We start from the raw sequence: 19,202 nt of genomic DNA, 5'->3' as shown, positions 1-19,202 counted from the left end.
AAGTGCTCTACTACTGAGAGACACAAATCTAGGGCTTGTGCATGCTAGTCAAGTGCTCTACTACTGAGAGACACAATCCCAGGACCAGTATTCCCAGCCAGCAAGATTGGCTCCTTCCCTCTTCCAAGGATGGACAGCCAAGGTTGGTGGACAAGAGCTCAGCTCTTGGTCAGCTGGGCAGGGTCAGAATTCTTGTCCTGCTTACTGGCTATGTAACTGTGGGCAGGTTACTTTGTTCCTCTAAGCCCATTTTCCCCTCTGTAAAATTGGGGAGCAGGGGAGGACCAATGGCTCAGTGGTTAACAGCGTTTGATGCCGTTTTGGAAGACGTGGGTTTGGTTCTCAGCACTCATAGTAGCTGATAACTATAGCCCAGTTCCAGGGACGCTGCTGCCTTCTTCTGGCCTCTGCATACACACAGACATACATGCAGGCCAAACACGAATACATATCAAATAAAAAGTAATCTTTTAAAAAATGGGGATAACAGTGTCTTCTGTAGTGACTGGTACTGTATTCAGACTTTTTCACTGCCATCAGCCACTGCAGAAGACACTTATCCACATTTTATAGAGGAGAAAACTTAGGCTTAGTGGTCAAAGTAACTTGTTTAAATACCCATTTAATATAGTCTTTCTCAACGCTTCCTAGGCCCAAATGTAGGAGACAGGCACAAAGCCTGCAAGGGTGATGGCCAGGTGTGAGGGTGGGGTGGGGGGAGGGCGATGGGGGGAGATGGGGATGATGATTCAAGATACAGCCTTACGAACATTTAAAATCATGGAACATTTTTGTTTAAATTATTTTTTTTAAGACGGGCTGCAGATCTTTGGAAGATCCTAGAGTAAGTGAAAGGCCACGAGTGTTTTCTCCCTGCTCTTTTCTGCAATAGTGTAGACTTCGGGGACTCACAGGGACTAGAAGAACTCCTCAGGTAACAAACAGTAAATATGAGGAATCCCCTCCCTGCCCTGCATGGCTCCTTAGCCTGTAGTGTAGCCCGTAGAAATCAGTGTGGGATTCAGACTGGTCCTCAGGTAACTACAATCCCCCAAGCTTAGGAAGTTCTGGTGAGCTAGAACTACAGCCATGTGATTCTTTGAAAACCTTCAAATTCAAGGACAGGTGCCAACAGAAATATATCACAGTGCATTCGTGCACATTAACTGACCCAGTTACAATTCCCACCCTTAGGATCCCAAGGAGGAACACGACAGCCCTGGAAACCAAACTCAGTTTCTCCTCAAGGGCCCAAGTCAAGTTTTATTACAGATTTTTAGTCTTGTTAGTTCCAAATACCCATTGACCTCTTTTGTAAGATTTAAGGCAGAGATAGAAGATACATGTCCCAGAGCCACAGGTTAGGCCAACACGATGGATCTCGTAGTTCTCTGAGGAGGACCCTCCTGTCGCAGCAACTCTGATGAGCCCTGAGAAAGCAGGAGGGCTTCCAGTCTCCTTGAGAATGAGTAAGAAAAAGCTTGGGAGAAATGGCAGCTTGCTTGTGACTGGCTGCAGGCAACCCTCCCAGCCCTTCCTCCATGGTAGGGCCACTCACTGAGGCTGTTACAACACCTGTTCTGCAGACAGCCTCATGGTCCTCTTCACCAGGTCTGGCGGGGGCTCAGACACCTGAACCACTGTCCTCAGAATGTTCACCGGGACCTCACCCTGAGGCTCACCTAGACCTGAGGCCGGCTGTGCAAAACCATGCTTAGGGAAGGGCTGGGAGAGGAGCCTGCATGCCTGCTTCCTAGGTCTTCACCCCAGCCAGCCAATGTCATCGTCATCATCATCATCTCCAAAAAGGGGGGTTGGGGGCGGGCGTCCCTTCATGCTCTGACAAAACAGGAAAGAGAGGTCAGTCCTCACTCATCCCTGCCCAGGTGGCTTCCTGCCTAGGAGGGGAAGTGGTCCAGTGTCTGCCCTGCCTCGGGCTGGAAAGGAGATGAACTGGAAGGACAGGTTTTGTGGCCAGAGAACTGAAGCACTCAGATAAAGGTGGAACAGGCAGGAACAGAGACAAAAGACCAACTTTACTTGGCTGATTTTGTAGTTTATTTGTGAAACAAGTGTACTGATTGGACAGATATGCCAACTTACACATTTCATGTGAAAAAGGAAGGGTCACTGAGGAGAGATGGGATGAGAAAGAAGCAGAAGCAAAGCAGCCTGGGACCAGAGACTAAGGGAAGGTGACAGTCATATCTAAAGCCAGCTGTTGCCTGAGGTGGCCAGTCAAACTCATAAATATGTGCATACAGAGGCAAATGCAAGTGGAGTATCCCAAGAGATCTTTTAGCAGTCTGCAAAGGCAGGGCTCCTGCTCTCTTTAATGCGGGAGTGGAATGCAGAGGCTGAAGTGTGCTAGGACCCCTGAGTCCTAGCCAAAGGCTACTGTGTTAAAGGTTCAAGTCCTCAGCTTGGCAGCGTTGGGAGGTGGTGGGAACTTTGCTTTGGTGGGTTGGGAGGTGGTGGGAACTTTGCTTTGGTGGGGCCGAGTAAGGTCTGAGATGATTAGAGGTTGCTCTCAGAGGAGAGGGGAGCTCTGGCCCTCCTCCCTTGGTCTTTCACTTCCTTTTCTCTACACATGCCTTTCCACAGGCTTAACAGCAATGGAGTGAGCCCATCCTGGATTAAAACCTGTGAGACTGTGAGCCAAAATGCACATCCTGTCTTTATCCTCCTCATATAACTGAGTTACCTTATTTACTCTCTCGGAGCCTCAGCCCTCTGTCTTAGGACATAGCAGTAGAAGGGTAAATGAAGATGTATTTTTCTGAGTACCCAAGAAACAGATTATTACCTGTGGGAAATGACAGTATTTCCTTCGGTTTCTATGCAGAATTTGTAGTTAGCGTTCTCAAATGCAAACTTAATTCTTAGGAAGGCAGGCTAATAGGAGTAGCTGGTACACCTCTGAAGGCAGGCAAGAGGAAAGGGTCTGATCCACCTGAGCTGGGTTCCAGGCATCACTGCCTTCTGGGAAAAGCAGGACACACTCTAGGTGGATGGTGTAGATGGACAATAGGCTTTGCCCGTATTTAGTCTCATAGTTCTGTCCTGGGGATGGATGGAGTCTAATGCTCTTGTCTCCTCTACACACATTTCCTGACAATGAAATTCCCATTACAGAGCCAAAATGGTCAAGCGTCAGATGCAAGCCTGGGCTCCAATCCCAGCTCTGTCAGCAACTTCCTTTGTTGTCCCTAGCTCTCCTGCTCCCTAAGCTGAAGCTACACTGTCAACACTGAAGCCACCGGCTGCCCAGTGTGTTGAGATGACAAACAAAGAGCAGATTGGCCAGGTAAGCAAACGTTTAGAAAAGAGTAGCCACAAGAGCAGTGTCCTGAACGACCCTTCTGACCCATCTCTTTGTCTGGGGATGAGGAGACCCAAGCAGCTGATCCTCAGAATCCTTCCCACCTTCCCTCAGTTCAAGTGGGAATGATTCCCCAGGGCCCTTAAGAGAACAGTGGCAGCTGGCCATGCCCACCATGTTTACAGAGCTGTCCACTCTGAGCTCCAAGCTTACTCCCACAGGGTCCTGTACACAGAGTCCAGGAAATAAGCCACCAACAGACACCTTTTCTTGTCTCTGAACCTGCAGGGAAGAGCCCCCAGGTGGTGGTGTGAGGACTCAGCAGAGCCTGAGATTTCCTTACCACCTCATCTTCATCCTCCTCCTCAGGCTGGGCTGTGGGCCGCGGAACCTTCAGAGTTGCCCCTTTAAACAGCTCGTCCTCTTCATCCCCAGAGACACTGAAGGAGAATCAAGCCACAGACAGGTTGCTGTTTCTGCCCCGGTCACAGTGCCCACCAACTTCAAGGGTCATGGGCCTTGAAGTGAGACTCACTCACTCAATTAAAATCTCTCTTCCTGCACTGCATCTGCTCCTCCAGAGGCAACATCCTGTGCAATGGCCTCCACTGTCCACTAGCCCCTCTGCAATCTACACGAATTTAGCCCTCCATGGTATACCCTGCCTCATTCCCCTCCATTTACACTGTATGGCATTTCCTCCAGTCTCTACACTGTCCGTCCTTACAGACTACAGCCTGGGTCAATCTCCTCCTGACTACATCCAGCATCAGCCCCTCCACAGTCTACAGTCAGCACAATTCCTAGAGCTGATAAATCAGACTCCAGTACTCGTCTGCCTAAATCCTTTTACTCATAGCTTTTCATCGTACTTGCACAAAATTCAAGCTTACTAGTGACATGAAATACCACACATCTTGGCCCTTTCTATTTTCCAGCCTCAGTTTGAGTGCACTTGTCCCTCCTGGCTCCATTTAGTTCCTTACAGTGTGCCCATCCCACCAGAGCACCGTGTGTGCTCCTCTCTCTGCCTCTCCTCCTGTTGTCAGTCTGGACAACTCTCAGTCCTCCTTGAATCACAGTTAAATGCTACCTTCTTAGCTGCGTTCCCTGAGCACCTATTTTAACAGAATTCTCCCTCCTTATTCTCAATACTAGCGGTTTCTATTTGTTATCACTCACCTCACTGTTTAACATAAGTACGAATTTGCCACACACACGCACACACACACACGCACACGCACGCACACACATACACACACACACGCACACACACACGCACACAGACTGCAAGCTCCTCAGACTCATAAACCACGCCCGCCTTGCCTACCACACTGCCATGGTGCCTGCCACAGAGCTGCTGCTGAGAAAATGAATGAGTACAGCACTCATGTCCACCCTACGAAAGAGAAACCGCTTTCACAGATAGCCATCTTTTGCCTGCTCTGATGCACACCTGCAGTGCTGTGAGTCCTGGCTGTGTCTGGGGGATGCTCCTGTGTCCGCTGCAGCACGCTCTGTGTCCGTTGTCTCACAGGGACCAGAGCTACTAATGTCCTTGGGCTGTTTGAGCTCAGGAGGCTGAGGTTCTTCTTGGCTTTCAGGGTCTAAGGCTGGTGGCTCTTCCTTCTCAGGGTCTGGAGTCAGTGACAATCTCCTGGGGTTTCCTTGCAGTAGGCCATCTGTGGCTACTTCCCTGACATGTTCTTCTTCCAATAGGCTGTTGGGCTGCAGTGTTCTCTGGCCAGCAGCAACTGACTCCTCAGACTCGGAGTCCATAGTTACAGGGCCTGGAGGTTTAGGTGGGATTGAAGTCGGGGGCCCCAGTACTCTGTGGGCTGGGAAGCCAGCTGGCTCGGGCGGGAGAGAACTGTCTTTGATTTCTGAGGATACCTCTGCTTCTGAGGGCTCCCCTTTCCTGGTCTGTGCACCATTCTCTGGCATGGGGAGAGCCTGTAGAGGCAGTGGGATGGTCTCCCCTACTACCTGTTCTGACAGCACCTTGGGAGCCTCCTGTGGCTCCCCACTTGGGAGTGCTGGAGGCGTCCTAGGAGTGGCAGGGCCTGGCTGCTCCAGGGAAGGTCTCAGAGGCTTCTCCTCCTTTTCCTCCTCACTGCTGCACTCTCCCTGCTCTTCCTCCTGATGGTTCAACAGCTGCAGAGTCACCATCTGTTCAAAAGCCAAGTGGGAGATGACACTCACAGGAAGACAGTATACAGGACAGGTCCTTGTCCTCAGAAGCACAGCTGCCACTAACTCACGTGACTGTCTCTCCTGTGGGAAGAGGCTGGCCACACCCATCTGGACATATGTCATGTCAGGGGTTCCCATCACTTAGCATGAGTACTTAGAAGGTACTCATAATTAAACAAAATGCCCATTCCAGTGAGCCAGCTGACAGCTTTCGGGGTGTACCTTGATTGTGTGCATGATGGTCCTCAGAATGGTCCTGCCATCATAAGATTCCTCCAGCTCAAACTCTCCCCTCAGTGACTGGAACACCTGGTTCATGATCTTCTTGACCTGTGCCAAGATCAAACATGCATGCTACTAAACTCAAGGCATTAAGTGACACATCAAATCCTGAGTTAGAACTCTATGGAAAGACATAGATGCTCATGAATGGTTGGTAACACTGAGATCTGCCTGCCACCATGGAGAAAACAACTTTAAGTAATGAACACTTTTTTTAAATTTTTAATTTCTTTTTATTCAATTTACATCCTGATCACAGTCCCACCTCCCTCCCCTCTTCCCAGTGGGCCACCAACCAGGGAGACAAACATCTTTTAACAGAAAGACTAGCTAAAAGAATTCCCAATCAAGTGATGGTTGCGCATACAAGACTGCCCATTTACTGTTACGATGTCACTTCAACTATGAGTACCACCGAAAGCTGTGTGGCCTTGACTACAAGGATTAGTGGGTGCTGGGTTCTGGTTGCAGCACTACCCTCCAACCCCTGTCTATGACTTAAGGGGACTTTCCATGTCTGTCAAAGCTTGGAGGAATAGTCTCTTGATTTTAAAGAGTTTTTATCCCAGGCAAGTGATGTATCAGTAAAGTTGGAGAAATGCTGTCAGCATCACAATGCATCACATGGTTTCTGAATATTTGGAAAGCAGTCTCTGCCTCGCTGTCATAGGTCTGCTGCTGCTTCGAATGCCAGCTCACCTTCTCTGAGGGGTCAGCAGCAGCTCTGCCTGCAGGTGCCTGGGACTTACTCTTCTCCAGTCGCTGCATGTGTTCATTCTGTTGAGTGAAGGCTGCGATCTGGGCCTGGAGAGCTAAGCACTGCAAAATGAACAGACTGGGGCTGTGGCCTTGGGAATCTGGATGACTGATGGCAGGAAACACACAAGAACCATTCTGCGCACAAGTCCTGACCTCACCTAGGTTTGCTAGGCCCAGCCTTGGTCCTCACTCTAGACCAGCTGATGCAGGTTACCCTACTTCCTCCACAATCAACTTGCAGCTTCATCCTAACCTTCCATCTAGGATACTTGACTTGTTCACAGCGAGGTCAAGAATATAAAGGAAATGAGGGGGTGTGGATAATGGTGATCACACACACATATTCAGCAACCTATTTACCTCTAAGACTGCATCCAAGACCTCCACATCAAAAGGTTTTAACTGGATAATGCAAGGAACTGCCCTTCAGACAAGGGACTTCCATAGCACATCCCCCAATCCCCTCCCAGATCTCTTTCTCACATATAAGTATTCCACTAAGGTCCACACTTACCCCATCTACCTTATCACAGCTACCTGTTCTTGACTCTCCTCAAAAGTCACCTCCTTTGGGACTCCTTCCCAGCTCCGTTAGGCACTTCCTCTCAAAGCACCTAATCACTTATCTGTCTCTTTTTTGTGATTAAGTGATTCTTGAGGGCAGAGTCCTTTGCATGCCCTTTCAATAACACAGTGGCTAGAGCCAAACTGGTGTTCAGTAAATATTTGCTTAATATATGCAGAGTCGAGTAACTGGAAACAAGACCTGGAATACTGGCTTTTTCATCTCTGACCTACCACCCTATGTAAACATGTAAAAGATAACTGTCTGCAAGTCAGACTACCCTGGTTGTGTTTTCTAGCTATTAATAAAGGCTAGACAAGCCCCCCATAGCCTGGAGGTCTTGTGTTATTAAGCTGACTTAGGGAAAGACGTACCTCATCTTGAAGGTGAGACAGCTTCTGCTGGTGGGCATCCCTCTGTGCACACACTTCTCGGTACTGCTGCAGGTGTTCATCCTTTGCAGTGGCCAAAAGATGCTCACACTTTGCTTCCCACTGGCTCTGCAGCTCAGCCTGTGCAAGAGATAGCTGCCAAGAGAAAGAACAACCATGGGTAGAGGGGTGGAAGTTGGTTCCCATTACAACAAAGGAAGCCCATTCTTCTCTGTAGAATTTAAAGACCCTCAACCCGTGCGTGGCCCGTTTAAGTAAAAAACAACTGTTGAAATGGTCTTAATTACTTTGAAAGTACTCTTTTATCCTTCTTGGTCTCTCTGTTGTGATATCAGGGTCTCTCACTGAGCCTAGAGCTTAGCTGGCAGGCAGAGAGCTTTCCAGTGATCCTCCTGTCTCTGTTACACACATGTAGCCATTTTACTTGGATGCTAGAGATTCAAACTCAAGTCCTCATGTTTGCACAGTATCAGGTCCAAAGTGGTCACTCAAAATGGCAGAGCTGGTGACAAAGTCCTAAATAGGACTCTAGCTGGTAAACCTTTCTTTAGACTTTCTTTTGGGGGGTTCTGTTTATCTGAAACCTTCCTTAATCTACCACCAAAGGCCAACTGCCTCAAAGGCCACCTTCTCCCCCATCAATCCAAACAGCCTATATTAGCTCAAAGATCACCCTGCTGACTATCATGTAAAATTTTCTTGCTTCCCTGCCATTTTGTTTTCCCTCTCTCCAGCACCACCCTCAACACCCACCTGAGGAGACAGACCTGGCAGTCTGAGGCCTAGTAAACCTTACTGCCTACCCATGGAGTGGTCCAGCTCGGTGGTTTCACCATACCTCACTTACACACAGCAAGCACTCTTACCTACTCGGTCATATCCCCAGTCCCAAGGTAAGCAGGACTTAAACATTAAGAGGTGACGCACCAGTTGTCAGGATTTGCATTATTTTCCCAGGTGCGTATAAGCCATAAGAAACATCTTCCTAAGGTAAGCGGAAGCCATGTGTCCTTCCCAGCTTCCTTGTGTTGCCAAGAGCCTGTTACCTGCTCTGCAGCTGCTTGGTCTGTGGACACCCGAGCCTTTTTCAAGAGCTGCCGAAGTCTGTCCAGTTCCTCCTGGTGAGACTTGCGAATCTCGTCCATCTCCTCCTCTGCCTGGCAGCGCTCCTGGGCTGATTTCTTCTTCCTCTCTGAGAGGTTCTTAGGGACAAGAGAACCATCCTCAGCATTACTGAACAGTGTGAAGGGGTAGTGGTCGATGACCTCAGGGTCATCTCTAGGGACTGTTCCTTTTTAAGCCTCACACACCTTTGTAGTTTTCATCACGTTAAGCACCACGTGTTGTAGTAGAATTAAATTTAAAAAATGCTGTCTTTTACCCTGCACTAGGTCCAGCACAACAGTGCCCCAAGATATCTGGTAGACATCTTTATCTCAGTCAGCAAAGTGTCCCACCCGCTCTACCCCATCCCATATCACACTGCCGATGGCTTCTCTCTGAGCCTGGTGACAATCTCTCTACCCATCAAGTTCCCAAGGTAGGCTGTCACCATGGCAGACATACACACTTCTTGAATTTAAATCTCCACATGAAAGAACACACAACACAATAACCTCTGATCCAATTGATAAGATATAATTGCCCACCTAGACATACAAGACCCTGTACATATCCATTCCCTAAGAATACTCCTAACAACCTGTAAATGTGCAGAGAGGAATCTTAACATCCACCTCCATGTTCTCTCCACTGCTTCTCTTCTCTCCTCCAGTCTCCTCCTCTCTCTAAAACTCTTCTCCCACCCATTCTTCCTTCTCGTCCAATGACAGGCCTCGTTCTATCTTGTACCTACTCTCACCTGTATAATGACATCATCCTACAGAGATGAACTGTGACAGGGAAAAAGCAGACAATAAATTTACTGCCATTCTCTTAAAAGCTGGGGCAGCACAACTTTAGTGTAGGTACAAGAAGGCAGACACGTCTGGCTGGCTGGTGAGAAAATGGACGCAGTTTTCATAAAAGCCATCAGTCATAGTCAAAGACTATAAGGATAACCCCTGTTATAGTGTCTGCTGAGAAAAAACTGAAAACAGCCCAAGTCAGGAGCTGCTTTAAAGAGCACAACAACATCAAAAAGGAACTGGGAAGATGGCTCACTGGGTAAATCACTTGCCACACAAGTGTGAGGACCTGAGTTCAGAGCTTCAAATCCCATAGAGAAGCAGACTTGGTCTCAGCACTCCTTATGGCCAGAGAGGAATTGGAGACAAGAGCATCCTCGGAAGCTCATAGGCCAGCTCAGGACATCTCAAACAAGATGGAAGACGGGTCTGACACCTAAGGTTCTCCTCCTCTGTGTGCATGCTGTTGCTTTCATGATCTCTCTTCACGCACACACACACACACACACACACACACACACACACACACACACCACTCATCAAGGACTTTGGTGCACACACACACACACACACACCATTCATCTAGGACTTTGGTGCACACACACACACACACACACACAAACCATACATGCATACCATACCATAAACACATATACATCACAGCACACACAGACACCACATGAGACAGACAGACACTATACAACTGCATAACACACACACACACACACACACACACACAAACCATGCATCAAGGACTTTGCTCACACACACACACACACACACACACACACACACACACACACACCATTCATCAAAGACTTTGCTGCACACACACACAAACCATGCATCAAGGACTTTGCACACACACACACACACACACAACACACACACACACACCATTCATCAAAGACTCTCCTGCACACACACACACACCATGCATCAAAGACTTTGCTGCACACACACACAAACCATGCATCAAGGACTTTGCTGCACACACACACACACACACACACACACACACACATACACACCATTCATCAAAGACTTTTGCACACACACACACACACACACCACTCATCAAGGACTTTGGTGCACACACACACACACACACATACACACCATTCATCAAAGACTTTGCTGCACACACACACACACACACCACTCATCAAGGACTTTGGTGCACACACACACACACACACACACACACCATTCATCAAAGACTTTGCTGCACACACACACACACACACCACACACACACTTTGCTACACACCACACACACACACACACACACACACCATTCATCAAAGACTTTGCTGCACACACACACACACACAAACACACACAAACCATGCATCAAGGACTTTGGTGCACACACACACACACACACACCATTCATCAAGGACTTTGGCACGAGCACACACACACACACACACACACACACACACACACACACTTTAAAGTAATAAAAATCCTGGATAAGATTCCTAAACAGGTATCAGGCAAGAATAGTTCTCTTTTCATATGAAACTGTTGTAGAACAAAGAAAAAGATACAATACACCCTGATATTAAACTTTAATCATTGAAATTTTAAATATATGAGTGAAAAATAGGCTAGGGAAGTGAGCTGAAGAGACAGCTTGGCAGTTAAGAGAGCTTGCTGTTAACACTTCCAGAGGATCTGAGTTCAGGCCCCAGCACCCATGTTGAGGGGTTACAACCCCTGAGCTCCAAGGTCTCTGACACACTCTTTTGGTTCCCTGAGGTACCCATCTATATACACATGCCCACACACAAAATAATAATAGGAATGAGGGGTTTTGTCTTTGTTTTTTGTTTTTCTTTTTCTTTTTAGAGATAAGGTTTTACTATGTATTGTTGGCTGACCTGGAGCTCATTTTGTAGAGAAGACTGGCCTTTAATTTGGACAGATTCACTAGTTTCTGCCTCCTGAGTACTGGGACTAAAGGCATGTACTATTAAGCACAGATCGTTTTTGTTTGTTGAGAAAAGGTCTCATTATGTAACCCTGGCTGGCCTAAAGCTCATTATATAAATAAGACCAAGTTGGCCTCAAACTCACGGAGATTCACCTGCCTCTGGAGTCCTGGGATTAAAGACATGTGTCATTATGCACAGTGAGTCTTAAAAAAAATAAGAAAAAAATTTAAAAAGTATCAAGATGGAAATATATTAGCAATGTTTATGGCTAACAACGGATTAATACTCTTAATAGTTCTATAGGAAAGATGATAAAGAACGCCAAAAGAGAACTCACAGGAGAGATAATAGGAATGAAATATATGAAGGCTTTACTACTAATAAGAGTACATAGCTACTGGGCATAGTGGTGCACACCTTTAATCCCAGCACTCAGAAGGCAGAAGCAGCAGCTGGAGGCTAACCTGATCTACATAACTCCAGGACAACCAGAACTACATAAGGAGACCCTGTCTAAAAAACCGAATACTCACAAACAAACCAACCAATCAACCAACAAACAGCTATTCAGTCTGAGGAGGTCCTCAGCAGTTTGAAATGAAGAACTAGAAACGTAACTATCCATTGACCAGGAGAGGTCAGCTGCACACCAGGCTAACAGTGGGCTACTGCCTAGCAGTGGTGAGTATAGTGTCCTCGACACTTTTAAGGCATTTACTATGGGCTCAGTATTGTTTACAGATGCTATCAGCACATTTGTATATGGCGATATGTAATGACCTACTGCCCTGAGCGTTAATGTGTTGTGTGTAGTTGTTATTTATAACCTATACAATTAGAGGAGGAATTAAAAACAACTTTTTAATGTTATCTTCTCTGTATTGTTTGCACTTTCCCTAATACATTCATATTATAACAATTTTAAAAGAAAAACAGAAGTGTTTACTAATCAGCTATACCTGGCACTTGAGTCCAAGAAAAACTTGGCTTTGGAATTTACCTTTTCAAGGGACTCCTTCTCAGCTCGGAGGTCAGTCAGCTCTTCCTCCAGGGATGTTACCTGGAGCTCCAGCTGCCTCCGGCTCTGCTTTTCACTTTTGAATTTGGTCTGTGTTTGCTCAGAGGCTTCTCGAAGCTCTAGGAGAGAGAAAGGAGTCATGACTAGAACCAGAGATGCAGTGGACGATGTGGCATCCCAGACGCGCTTTCAGAGCTGCATGCTTTAGTTGCCCAGTCCTACTGCATGAACAAGCCTCCCTGACCTGCAATAAGGTCAGCACGCCCTGCGCTGACTCTGCTGCCCACCCATGCTAAACCTGAAAGGGCAGCTTCTATATGCATACACCTCCCTCTGTACATTCAAGGTGAGAGAATGTTCTGATAGTCAGACACCACCCTTAACATCATCACTCGTAGACGTCTGTACCCATCGCCACAGAGGTCGTGTCCTTCTCACTGCCTGGCTAAGACTCTCAACCTTCTTGGTAGCTAGGACATTTGACTAAGAATTTGCTTTCAAAATATTCCTTCTCAAATAAGGTTGGGGGTGGGGTTACCTTTAATTTAAAATACTAAAACTTGTTTGGAAACTGACTCTTGAAGTAACTGTCACAAGGAACTGTCAGGAGAAACCATGAAAGCAGAAGTGAAATAGCTACATGAGTTGTAGAATATCTGATCATATTCTAAACCCTGAGATTGTGTTACTTACTGGAAAAACCTGTTTGTAGTTGTGATGCGGCTTAGCCCTAGTGCACACCTACAATCCAAGAGCTTTGGATATTGTAAACAGGATTAAATAAAGTCAACCAAAGTCAAGAGGTGGAATAAACAACCAGTTAATGGGAAGTGAACATAGGATTAAGAGAAAGAGCAAGCAACCAACTGACAGGAAGTGAACATAGGATTATTAAGAAAAGACAGAGAGTAAGAAGTCAGGAGGAGGACAGAGATGTACAGGAAGTAGAAGGGAGGGACATTCAGTTTGAAGGAGGTTTTTTGAGACAGCATGAGAGGGGTATCCATTTTGGGACTTGAACTGAGGAGGAAGGTCAGCTGGGTGCTTTCTCTGCCTCTCTGAGCGAGCAGGACTTTGCCCCAGCTCTTGAGTTTTCATTGGCAAAACTGAATGACTGAGATTTTGTTAAAAAACAACATCCATCCACTCTGCTGCAGCAGCCTCTTCCCCTGCCCACTGTGTGCCTTCCACACAGGTTCCTCTACACAGAGACATAAAGGAATATGCTGGCATTCACAAACTTCTAGCTAGTCAGCATGTCTTCCTTACTGCCCTTGTGCCAGCACTGAAGTGGCCTTGATGTGGAGGGGTAAGTCACTGTCCTGGCCCTTCAGGAGCTTGCTGTAGCCTAGTGGGAAGAAGAGACTTATAAATGATGCTTAGCAAAGGCTATCTTAATGATCAGAGTAATGCACTAAGAGATAAAGGATTTAGAGAAAGATCAGATGGTCTAGAACAAGCTAGAACTTGTGAGGGGCAGATTTCTAGAGGATTGGAGATACTACGATGGGGAGCACGCTGTGTGAGCACACCCCTCTAAACCAGCTATTCCAATAAAACATGATGAAAGGCAAAACTGAATGGGCGGAAGAGTGATCAGCAGGACTATGGTTATGGCAGCGCTCTCAAGTCCAAGCGGGAGCACTGCAATCCACTCTCCAGGAAGGAGGAAACCTCAGCAGGAAGTGCTTCTTTCTTCAAAACCCACCAAGTCAGGAGTCAGTATTTTCTCAAATAGAAACAGTGAGACTCATCAAGAACAGCTGAACTGAAGGAGGGCTGCCTTCCTGTTTATGTAAAACAATCCAGCAGTCTTTCTACCAGTCCCCCTTGATGCTCAGTCCTTCATGCGTGCCATGAACATTATGTCAAAGGGACTGGCAGGAAAGATGCCACTTAAGTTTAAATGGCATCATCCTGTCATTCTCCCCTGAGAGCTTACCCGAGAGGTCAGCCTGGAGTCTGGTGACTTGGCCCCTGAGAAGATCTGTCTCCTTCAAGTTTTCTGTCAGTTGCAACTGCAGCTCTGTCTCCTTCTTCTGGTGAGCAGTCATTTTCAGCTGCAGGTGAGAGACCTGTGCCGTGGCTGCTGCCAACTCTTCTGTCACCTTGGCCTGACAAAAGGCAACATCCTTTTAGACATAAACATTCCAAGTTCTGGTTGAACCTCCTGTGACTCTAAGCTGACAGGACACCTTTCATCTGCGTGGGGCTAACATCGAGCCTGGAAAGTGCACAAGGGCTCAGTCAGAACTCTGCTGCACAAGTGTGTTCTTAGTAAATACTCAAGTTAGCGTGATGGCACACAGCTGAAATCCAGCACTAGGGAGGCTGAGGCAGGAGAATAGGGAGTTCCAGACAAGTCTGTGTTATGTAACCAAACTGTTTCAAAGCAGATATACAAAGAAGCAAGTGCTATAGGAGACAAAAGTGTGTTTCAAGGCTGTTGAATGCAGCATTAAGTTGTAACGGAATGCACAACTAACACTGAACACTGAAAGACTTAGGAAAAGTAGGGAACACTCATCCTGTGTGCTAGTTTGTTTGAACAGTAGTAGGACACTCAGTGGCATGGAATACAGCTGAAACCTACTGCTAAATGAAGATATAAACAGATTATCAAATAGTATGTTAAATATTATTCTGTTTTTGTAACATGGTCTGTATGTTAAGGAAAGAGCTTGCAGGTATTTTGCACCAATAGCCAATCTAGAGAGAAGCTTTTCACTTTCTTCTTGCTGATTGGATTACATTTTACATGAATCTTTCAAAATGATTTGTCACCAATTATTCTTTAAAAAGATAATGTTCTACTGCTCAATTTTAAAAGAGACTTTAAAAAGTAAACAGTGACAGTCTCCCACTTTACCCAGTTCTGTCTTGCCTCACATTGGTAACCACAGAGAAATATTTTTTTTCAGGAGCTGGCAAGACAGCTCAATGGGTAAAGATGCCTGTTGCCAAGATAGACAACCTGAGTTTGATTGCTAGCATTTAGATGGTGGGAAGAGAAAATTAATACTGGAAAGTTGACCTCCACATGTGCACTGTAGTAAGTGCATGCATATATATACATATACATGTGTGTGTGTTCACACATATATATGTACATTTATGAACACAAAACTAATAAATAAAAACAGCAAAAGACATAGGTATTCAACTTCCCATTTGTATAAGTGACTCTTTATATACACACTGAGTCTTCACACATTCCAGATAAAACAGCAGGTAAGTTATACACTCTTCAGTAGTACATATGCGTCTTCTCCCCTCTCATTTTTAAAAATCTGAATCACATTCTAGTGTCTGGATGTGAGGTAGCTTATCTGTCTTGTGGCACACATGGAGTGTTTCTGACCATCACCTGTGAGCATCTTAGATCCATTGTATGCAAGAGCCTTTTAGAGCATTTCTAGATGCAGAACTGCTAGATCAGAGTGAATCCACATGCAATTTTGTGTATTGTTGCCTTTCCTCCATCAGCTATTCTATGTTCCATCGCCCATTGCCAAACTTTCAATCAAGCTGATAGGAAATGGCATTTGTGCCACATTCTAACATGTCTATGCTAGACAAGGACCAGCTTAAAGAGCCTAAGTGTCCTCAGGGCACATATGATGAAAGCGAGATGACTGCAAACCTTCACACGGTATTCTGAGCACTAGAGATGATGATGACAAGACAGTGTGGGGATCCTGTGGGGCTTAGGCTCTGGCGTTGGGCTGACTCCCCTGTGCTATGATATAGATACCATAATTCCCTCTACATCCTTACACATTTTAGTGCACATTTTACAGCTGTCTACTTTCTTCTATTGTAGCTTCTAATGGTGTTCACTGTGCACAGCTGTTTTTACAGTATTTATTGCCGGGACTGAGGATATATCTCAGTAGTAGGACACTTGCCTAGCATGTACTAGGCCCTAAATTCAAGCCCTAGAATCACATATACAAAAAAATTATTTATTCCTTGCCTTATCCCCAAGTATTTTTTATCAACTTTAAAGTCTAGTATTTTTACTCCCCTAAAGGTAAAGGAAATGAAACAAAATAAATAGGCCATCTGTGTGAGAGTATAAGTGACCTTTACAGTAAGTGTTGTGGCTGGAGTACAAATGAAGGGTGTGGCCTTACTGAAGTAGGTGTGGCCTTGCTGGAGGAAATGTGTCACCGTGGGGGCAGGTTTCGAAGTCCCAGTCAGTTGTCTCCTGCTGCTTTTGGATCAAGATGTAGAACTCTTAGCTCCTCCAGCACCATGTCTGTCTGCACACTGACAAGCTTCCCACCATGGTGATAATGGACTGGGCCTCTAAAACTGTAAGCCAGCCCCAATTAAATGTTGTCCTTCATAAGAGTTGCCATGGTCATAGTGCCTCTTCACAATAATAGAAACCCTAACGAAGACAGTAAGCATTCAGATAATTATTTTTATTTAGAATCTCCAGAGTGGGCTTCATCTTTCTAACACAGAATAAAGAATAAAATTTACTTGCCCTTCTACTTCACACAGCCCATGAAAACTGAGCTAACATAGAACTCAGACAGCTCTGAATCTCTACGTAGCTTAGAGAGTTTACTAATTACAGCAGAACCCTCATCGAGACCTTAAAGACACCTCTTGTCCAAAAGGACAGAGTAGAAGCCTTTCTAAAGTGCTTCCCCACAGTTCCTTTTAAAGTGGCATCTCATTATTTACCCCAGACTGGCCTCAAGTTAATGATCCTTTTACCCCAGCCCAAGTGCTAGGATTGAGGCATGCACTATTATGGTCAGCTTCAAAAATTTTTATCTCCGAGTCTTAACCTAGAAAGGCCTATTACATAAGTACAGAAATACTCCCCCACAAACACATGTACACACCCAAAGACAACAACAAAAATATATTACCCATGGTTATCTTTGAGTGGAAGGACTATAGGTGATTTATATGTCATGGTTTTTTATTAGAATGAACAGATCCAACTTTTATAAGTTAGACAAGAGTACCTGTCGCTATGTGTGTGTATGTAGCTATTAATAGACATAATCACAATATTTTAAAAATTGTCAGGGACGGCAATGTCCAGGAGAAAAGGAAGTCAGCAGAAATCTTCATGGTAATGGGAGGACTCTCTGCTTCCTACTTTGGAACAGTGTCCACTGTTGAGGTAGAGAGCTGGGAAACCAAGCAAGGATTCAGAGACAAGGAAGCACTGACTAGAAGCAGGAACCCAGCCTCAGCAGGCAGCGCTCTGGCACGAGAGGACGGTGCTGGAAATGAGCCCCTGAGCAGGTCATCTTTACCTTCCGAGCCTCCTCGCTTTGTTTCTCCTAAAGTAAAGCTCACTAAGGTCAGTTCCTCTGACAGGTCTGCCCTCCCTCCGAATCATGGCTTCATAAGAAAACTGATTCTCACATAGTTTCACTTGCCAAATACTCCTTGAACACTTAACCATGTTTTTCTGAGCAATGCTTGGACACAGAAATCTGCCTCCTGAAGGGAACGCTCATCTCCCTTTAAGAGAGATCTCGGGAGAGTGCTGAAGTAGATTAAAGCTGTGCGCCCTTCGATCTCAGCACTCTAAGAGGCAGAGGCAGGCACATCTCTTAAGTTCAAGGCCAGCATGGTCTACATAGCCAGTTTCAGACCAGCCAGTACTGCATACATAGTGTCAAACAACAAATTTTTTAAAAAAGTAAATCATCCAGGGATAGTGGCATACATCTGTAATTCCAACACCTGGAAAAGTGAGAAGGAGGCTGGAGAGTCTGAGGCTAGCCTGGGCTACATACCAAAACCTAATCTGAACAAATCTGGGCTATACAGTGAGAACCTATACAAATAAACAAGATACAAATATACAAATACCTTACCAGGGCACGGCTAAGGTATAAAAAGTCTCACTGAAATAATGGTGATCAGGGGAATACATGGTACCCTAGTCATCAGCTGGGAGGTTCCCTGGAGCAAATGTAGACTCGTAAGCTACTCGGCTGTTTACCTATTGCACACAGGACACCTGCTCGGCTCAGTGCCAGATGCCTGTGGAGTTTGAAGATGCAAAACCACAGGTGGATGAGCAAGCTAAGTATGAGCTTGATAAACTCTGACGCAAGGGCCAAACTGGACCACTACTTGTTTTGGGGAATAAAGTTCTATTGGAACATACTTGTGAATACATGTACATACAACAGCAGCGATATTGAACATGGATGTCACATGTTGAACTTTAGTAAAAACAAAAGTATCCAGATGCCATATCCAGAGACTATGACAACAGAGGTGACTCATATACCTGGGCAGGGATTTTTGGAAAAGTTTTATCTTGGCTTTATATAGTAAGTTAGATCCCAGAAGATAAGGCTTCTGATCAAGTTTCCCAAGGGATTCTGAGGCAGCTAAGCCGCTGTTGGGACATCTCTAGTCTATAGAATATACTGTAATCATCATTTTATCCCTGAATAGTAACAATGGGGATAAACAGTATACCTGGGTTACCCCAGTAGGCCTGCAGTGGGGGAGATAAAAGAAAAGGAGAGGAAAACAAAAATAAAACTAGAAGAGGAGACACACTCATAAGGCACATTTTGTGAAGAACAATGAAGGTCTAGGCTGTTGATCGTGACCAGGTCATTAGTAGATAGCCACAACAAATAATGAATGTAGCAATGGGAAATAAACAGTAACAGAACAGGAGGACCCTGTGCAGGGCAAGACACAGCTCACCTGACTCTACATGGTTGTCTTAATTACTGTTCTATTGCTGTTAAGACACCATGACCATGGCAACTTGGGGGAGGGGAGCATTTCACTGAGGGCTTCCTTACAGTTTCAGAGTATTA

The 19,202-nt window shown here is 45.7% G+C and overlaps 1 protein-coding gene across 2 annotated transcripts in view; it reads right to left on the bottom strand.

Moving 5' to 3' along the window:
• Window positions 1-1,232: 1,232 nt before the first annotated feature.
• The window catches only part of Fkbp15 (FKBP prolyl isomerase 15), a 58,536-nt gene continuing 40,566 nt past the window's right edge, over window positions 1,233-19,202 (bottom strand). For both annotated transcript variants that reach the window (XM_032903337.1, XM_032903345.1), the window contains exons 20-28: window positions 14,321-14,492; window positions 12,361-12,497; window positions 8,560-8,715; window positions 7,496-7,648; window positions 6,497-6,616; window positions 5,738-5,845; window positions 4,779-5,491; window positions 3,666-3,762; window positions 1,233-1,839 (exon numbers count right to left, since the gene is read on the bottom strand). In XM_032903337.1, the coding sequence (XP_032759228.1) occupies window positions 1,762-1,839; window positions 3,666-3,762; window positions 4,779-5,491; window positions 5,738-5,845; window positions 6,497-6,616; window positions 7,496-7,648; window positions 8,560-8,715; window positions 12,361-12,497; window positions 14,321-14,492 (1,734 nt within the window). In that variant the 3' untranslated portion in view covers window positions 1,233-1,761. The remainder of the gene's footprint in view (window positions 1,840-3,665; window positions 3,763-4,778; window positions 5,492-5,737; window positions 5,846-6,496; window positions 6,617-7,495; window positions 7,649-8,559; window positions 8,716-12,360; window positions 12,498-14,320; window positions 14,493-19,202) is intronic.

Source organism: Rattus rattus, chromosome 1, assembly GCF_011064425.1.
Source record: "Rattus rattus isolate New Zealand chromosome 1, Rrattus_CSIRO_v1, whole genome shotgun sequence".
NCBI classification, from domain to species: domain Eukaryota; kingdom Metazoa; phylum Chordata; class Mammalia; order Rodentia; family Muridae; genus Rattus; species Rattus rattus.
This window is presented reverse-complemented; position numbering and strand designations above follow the sequence as displayed.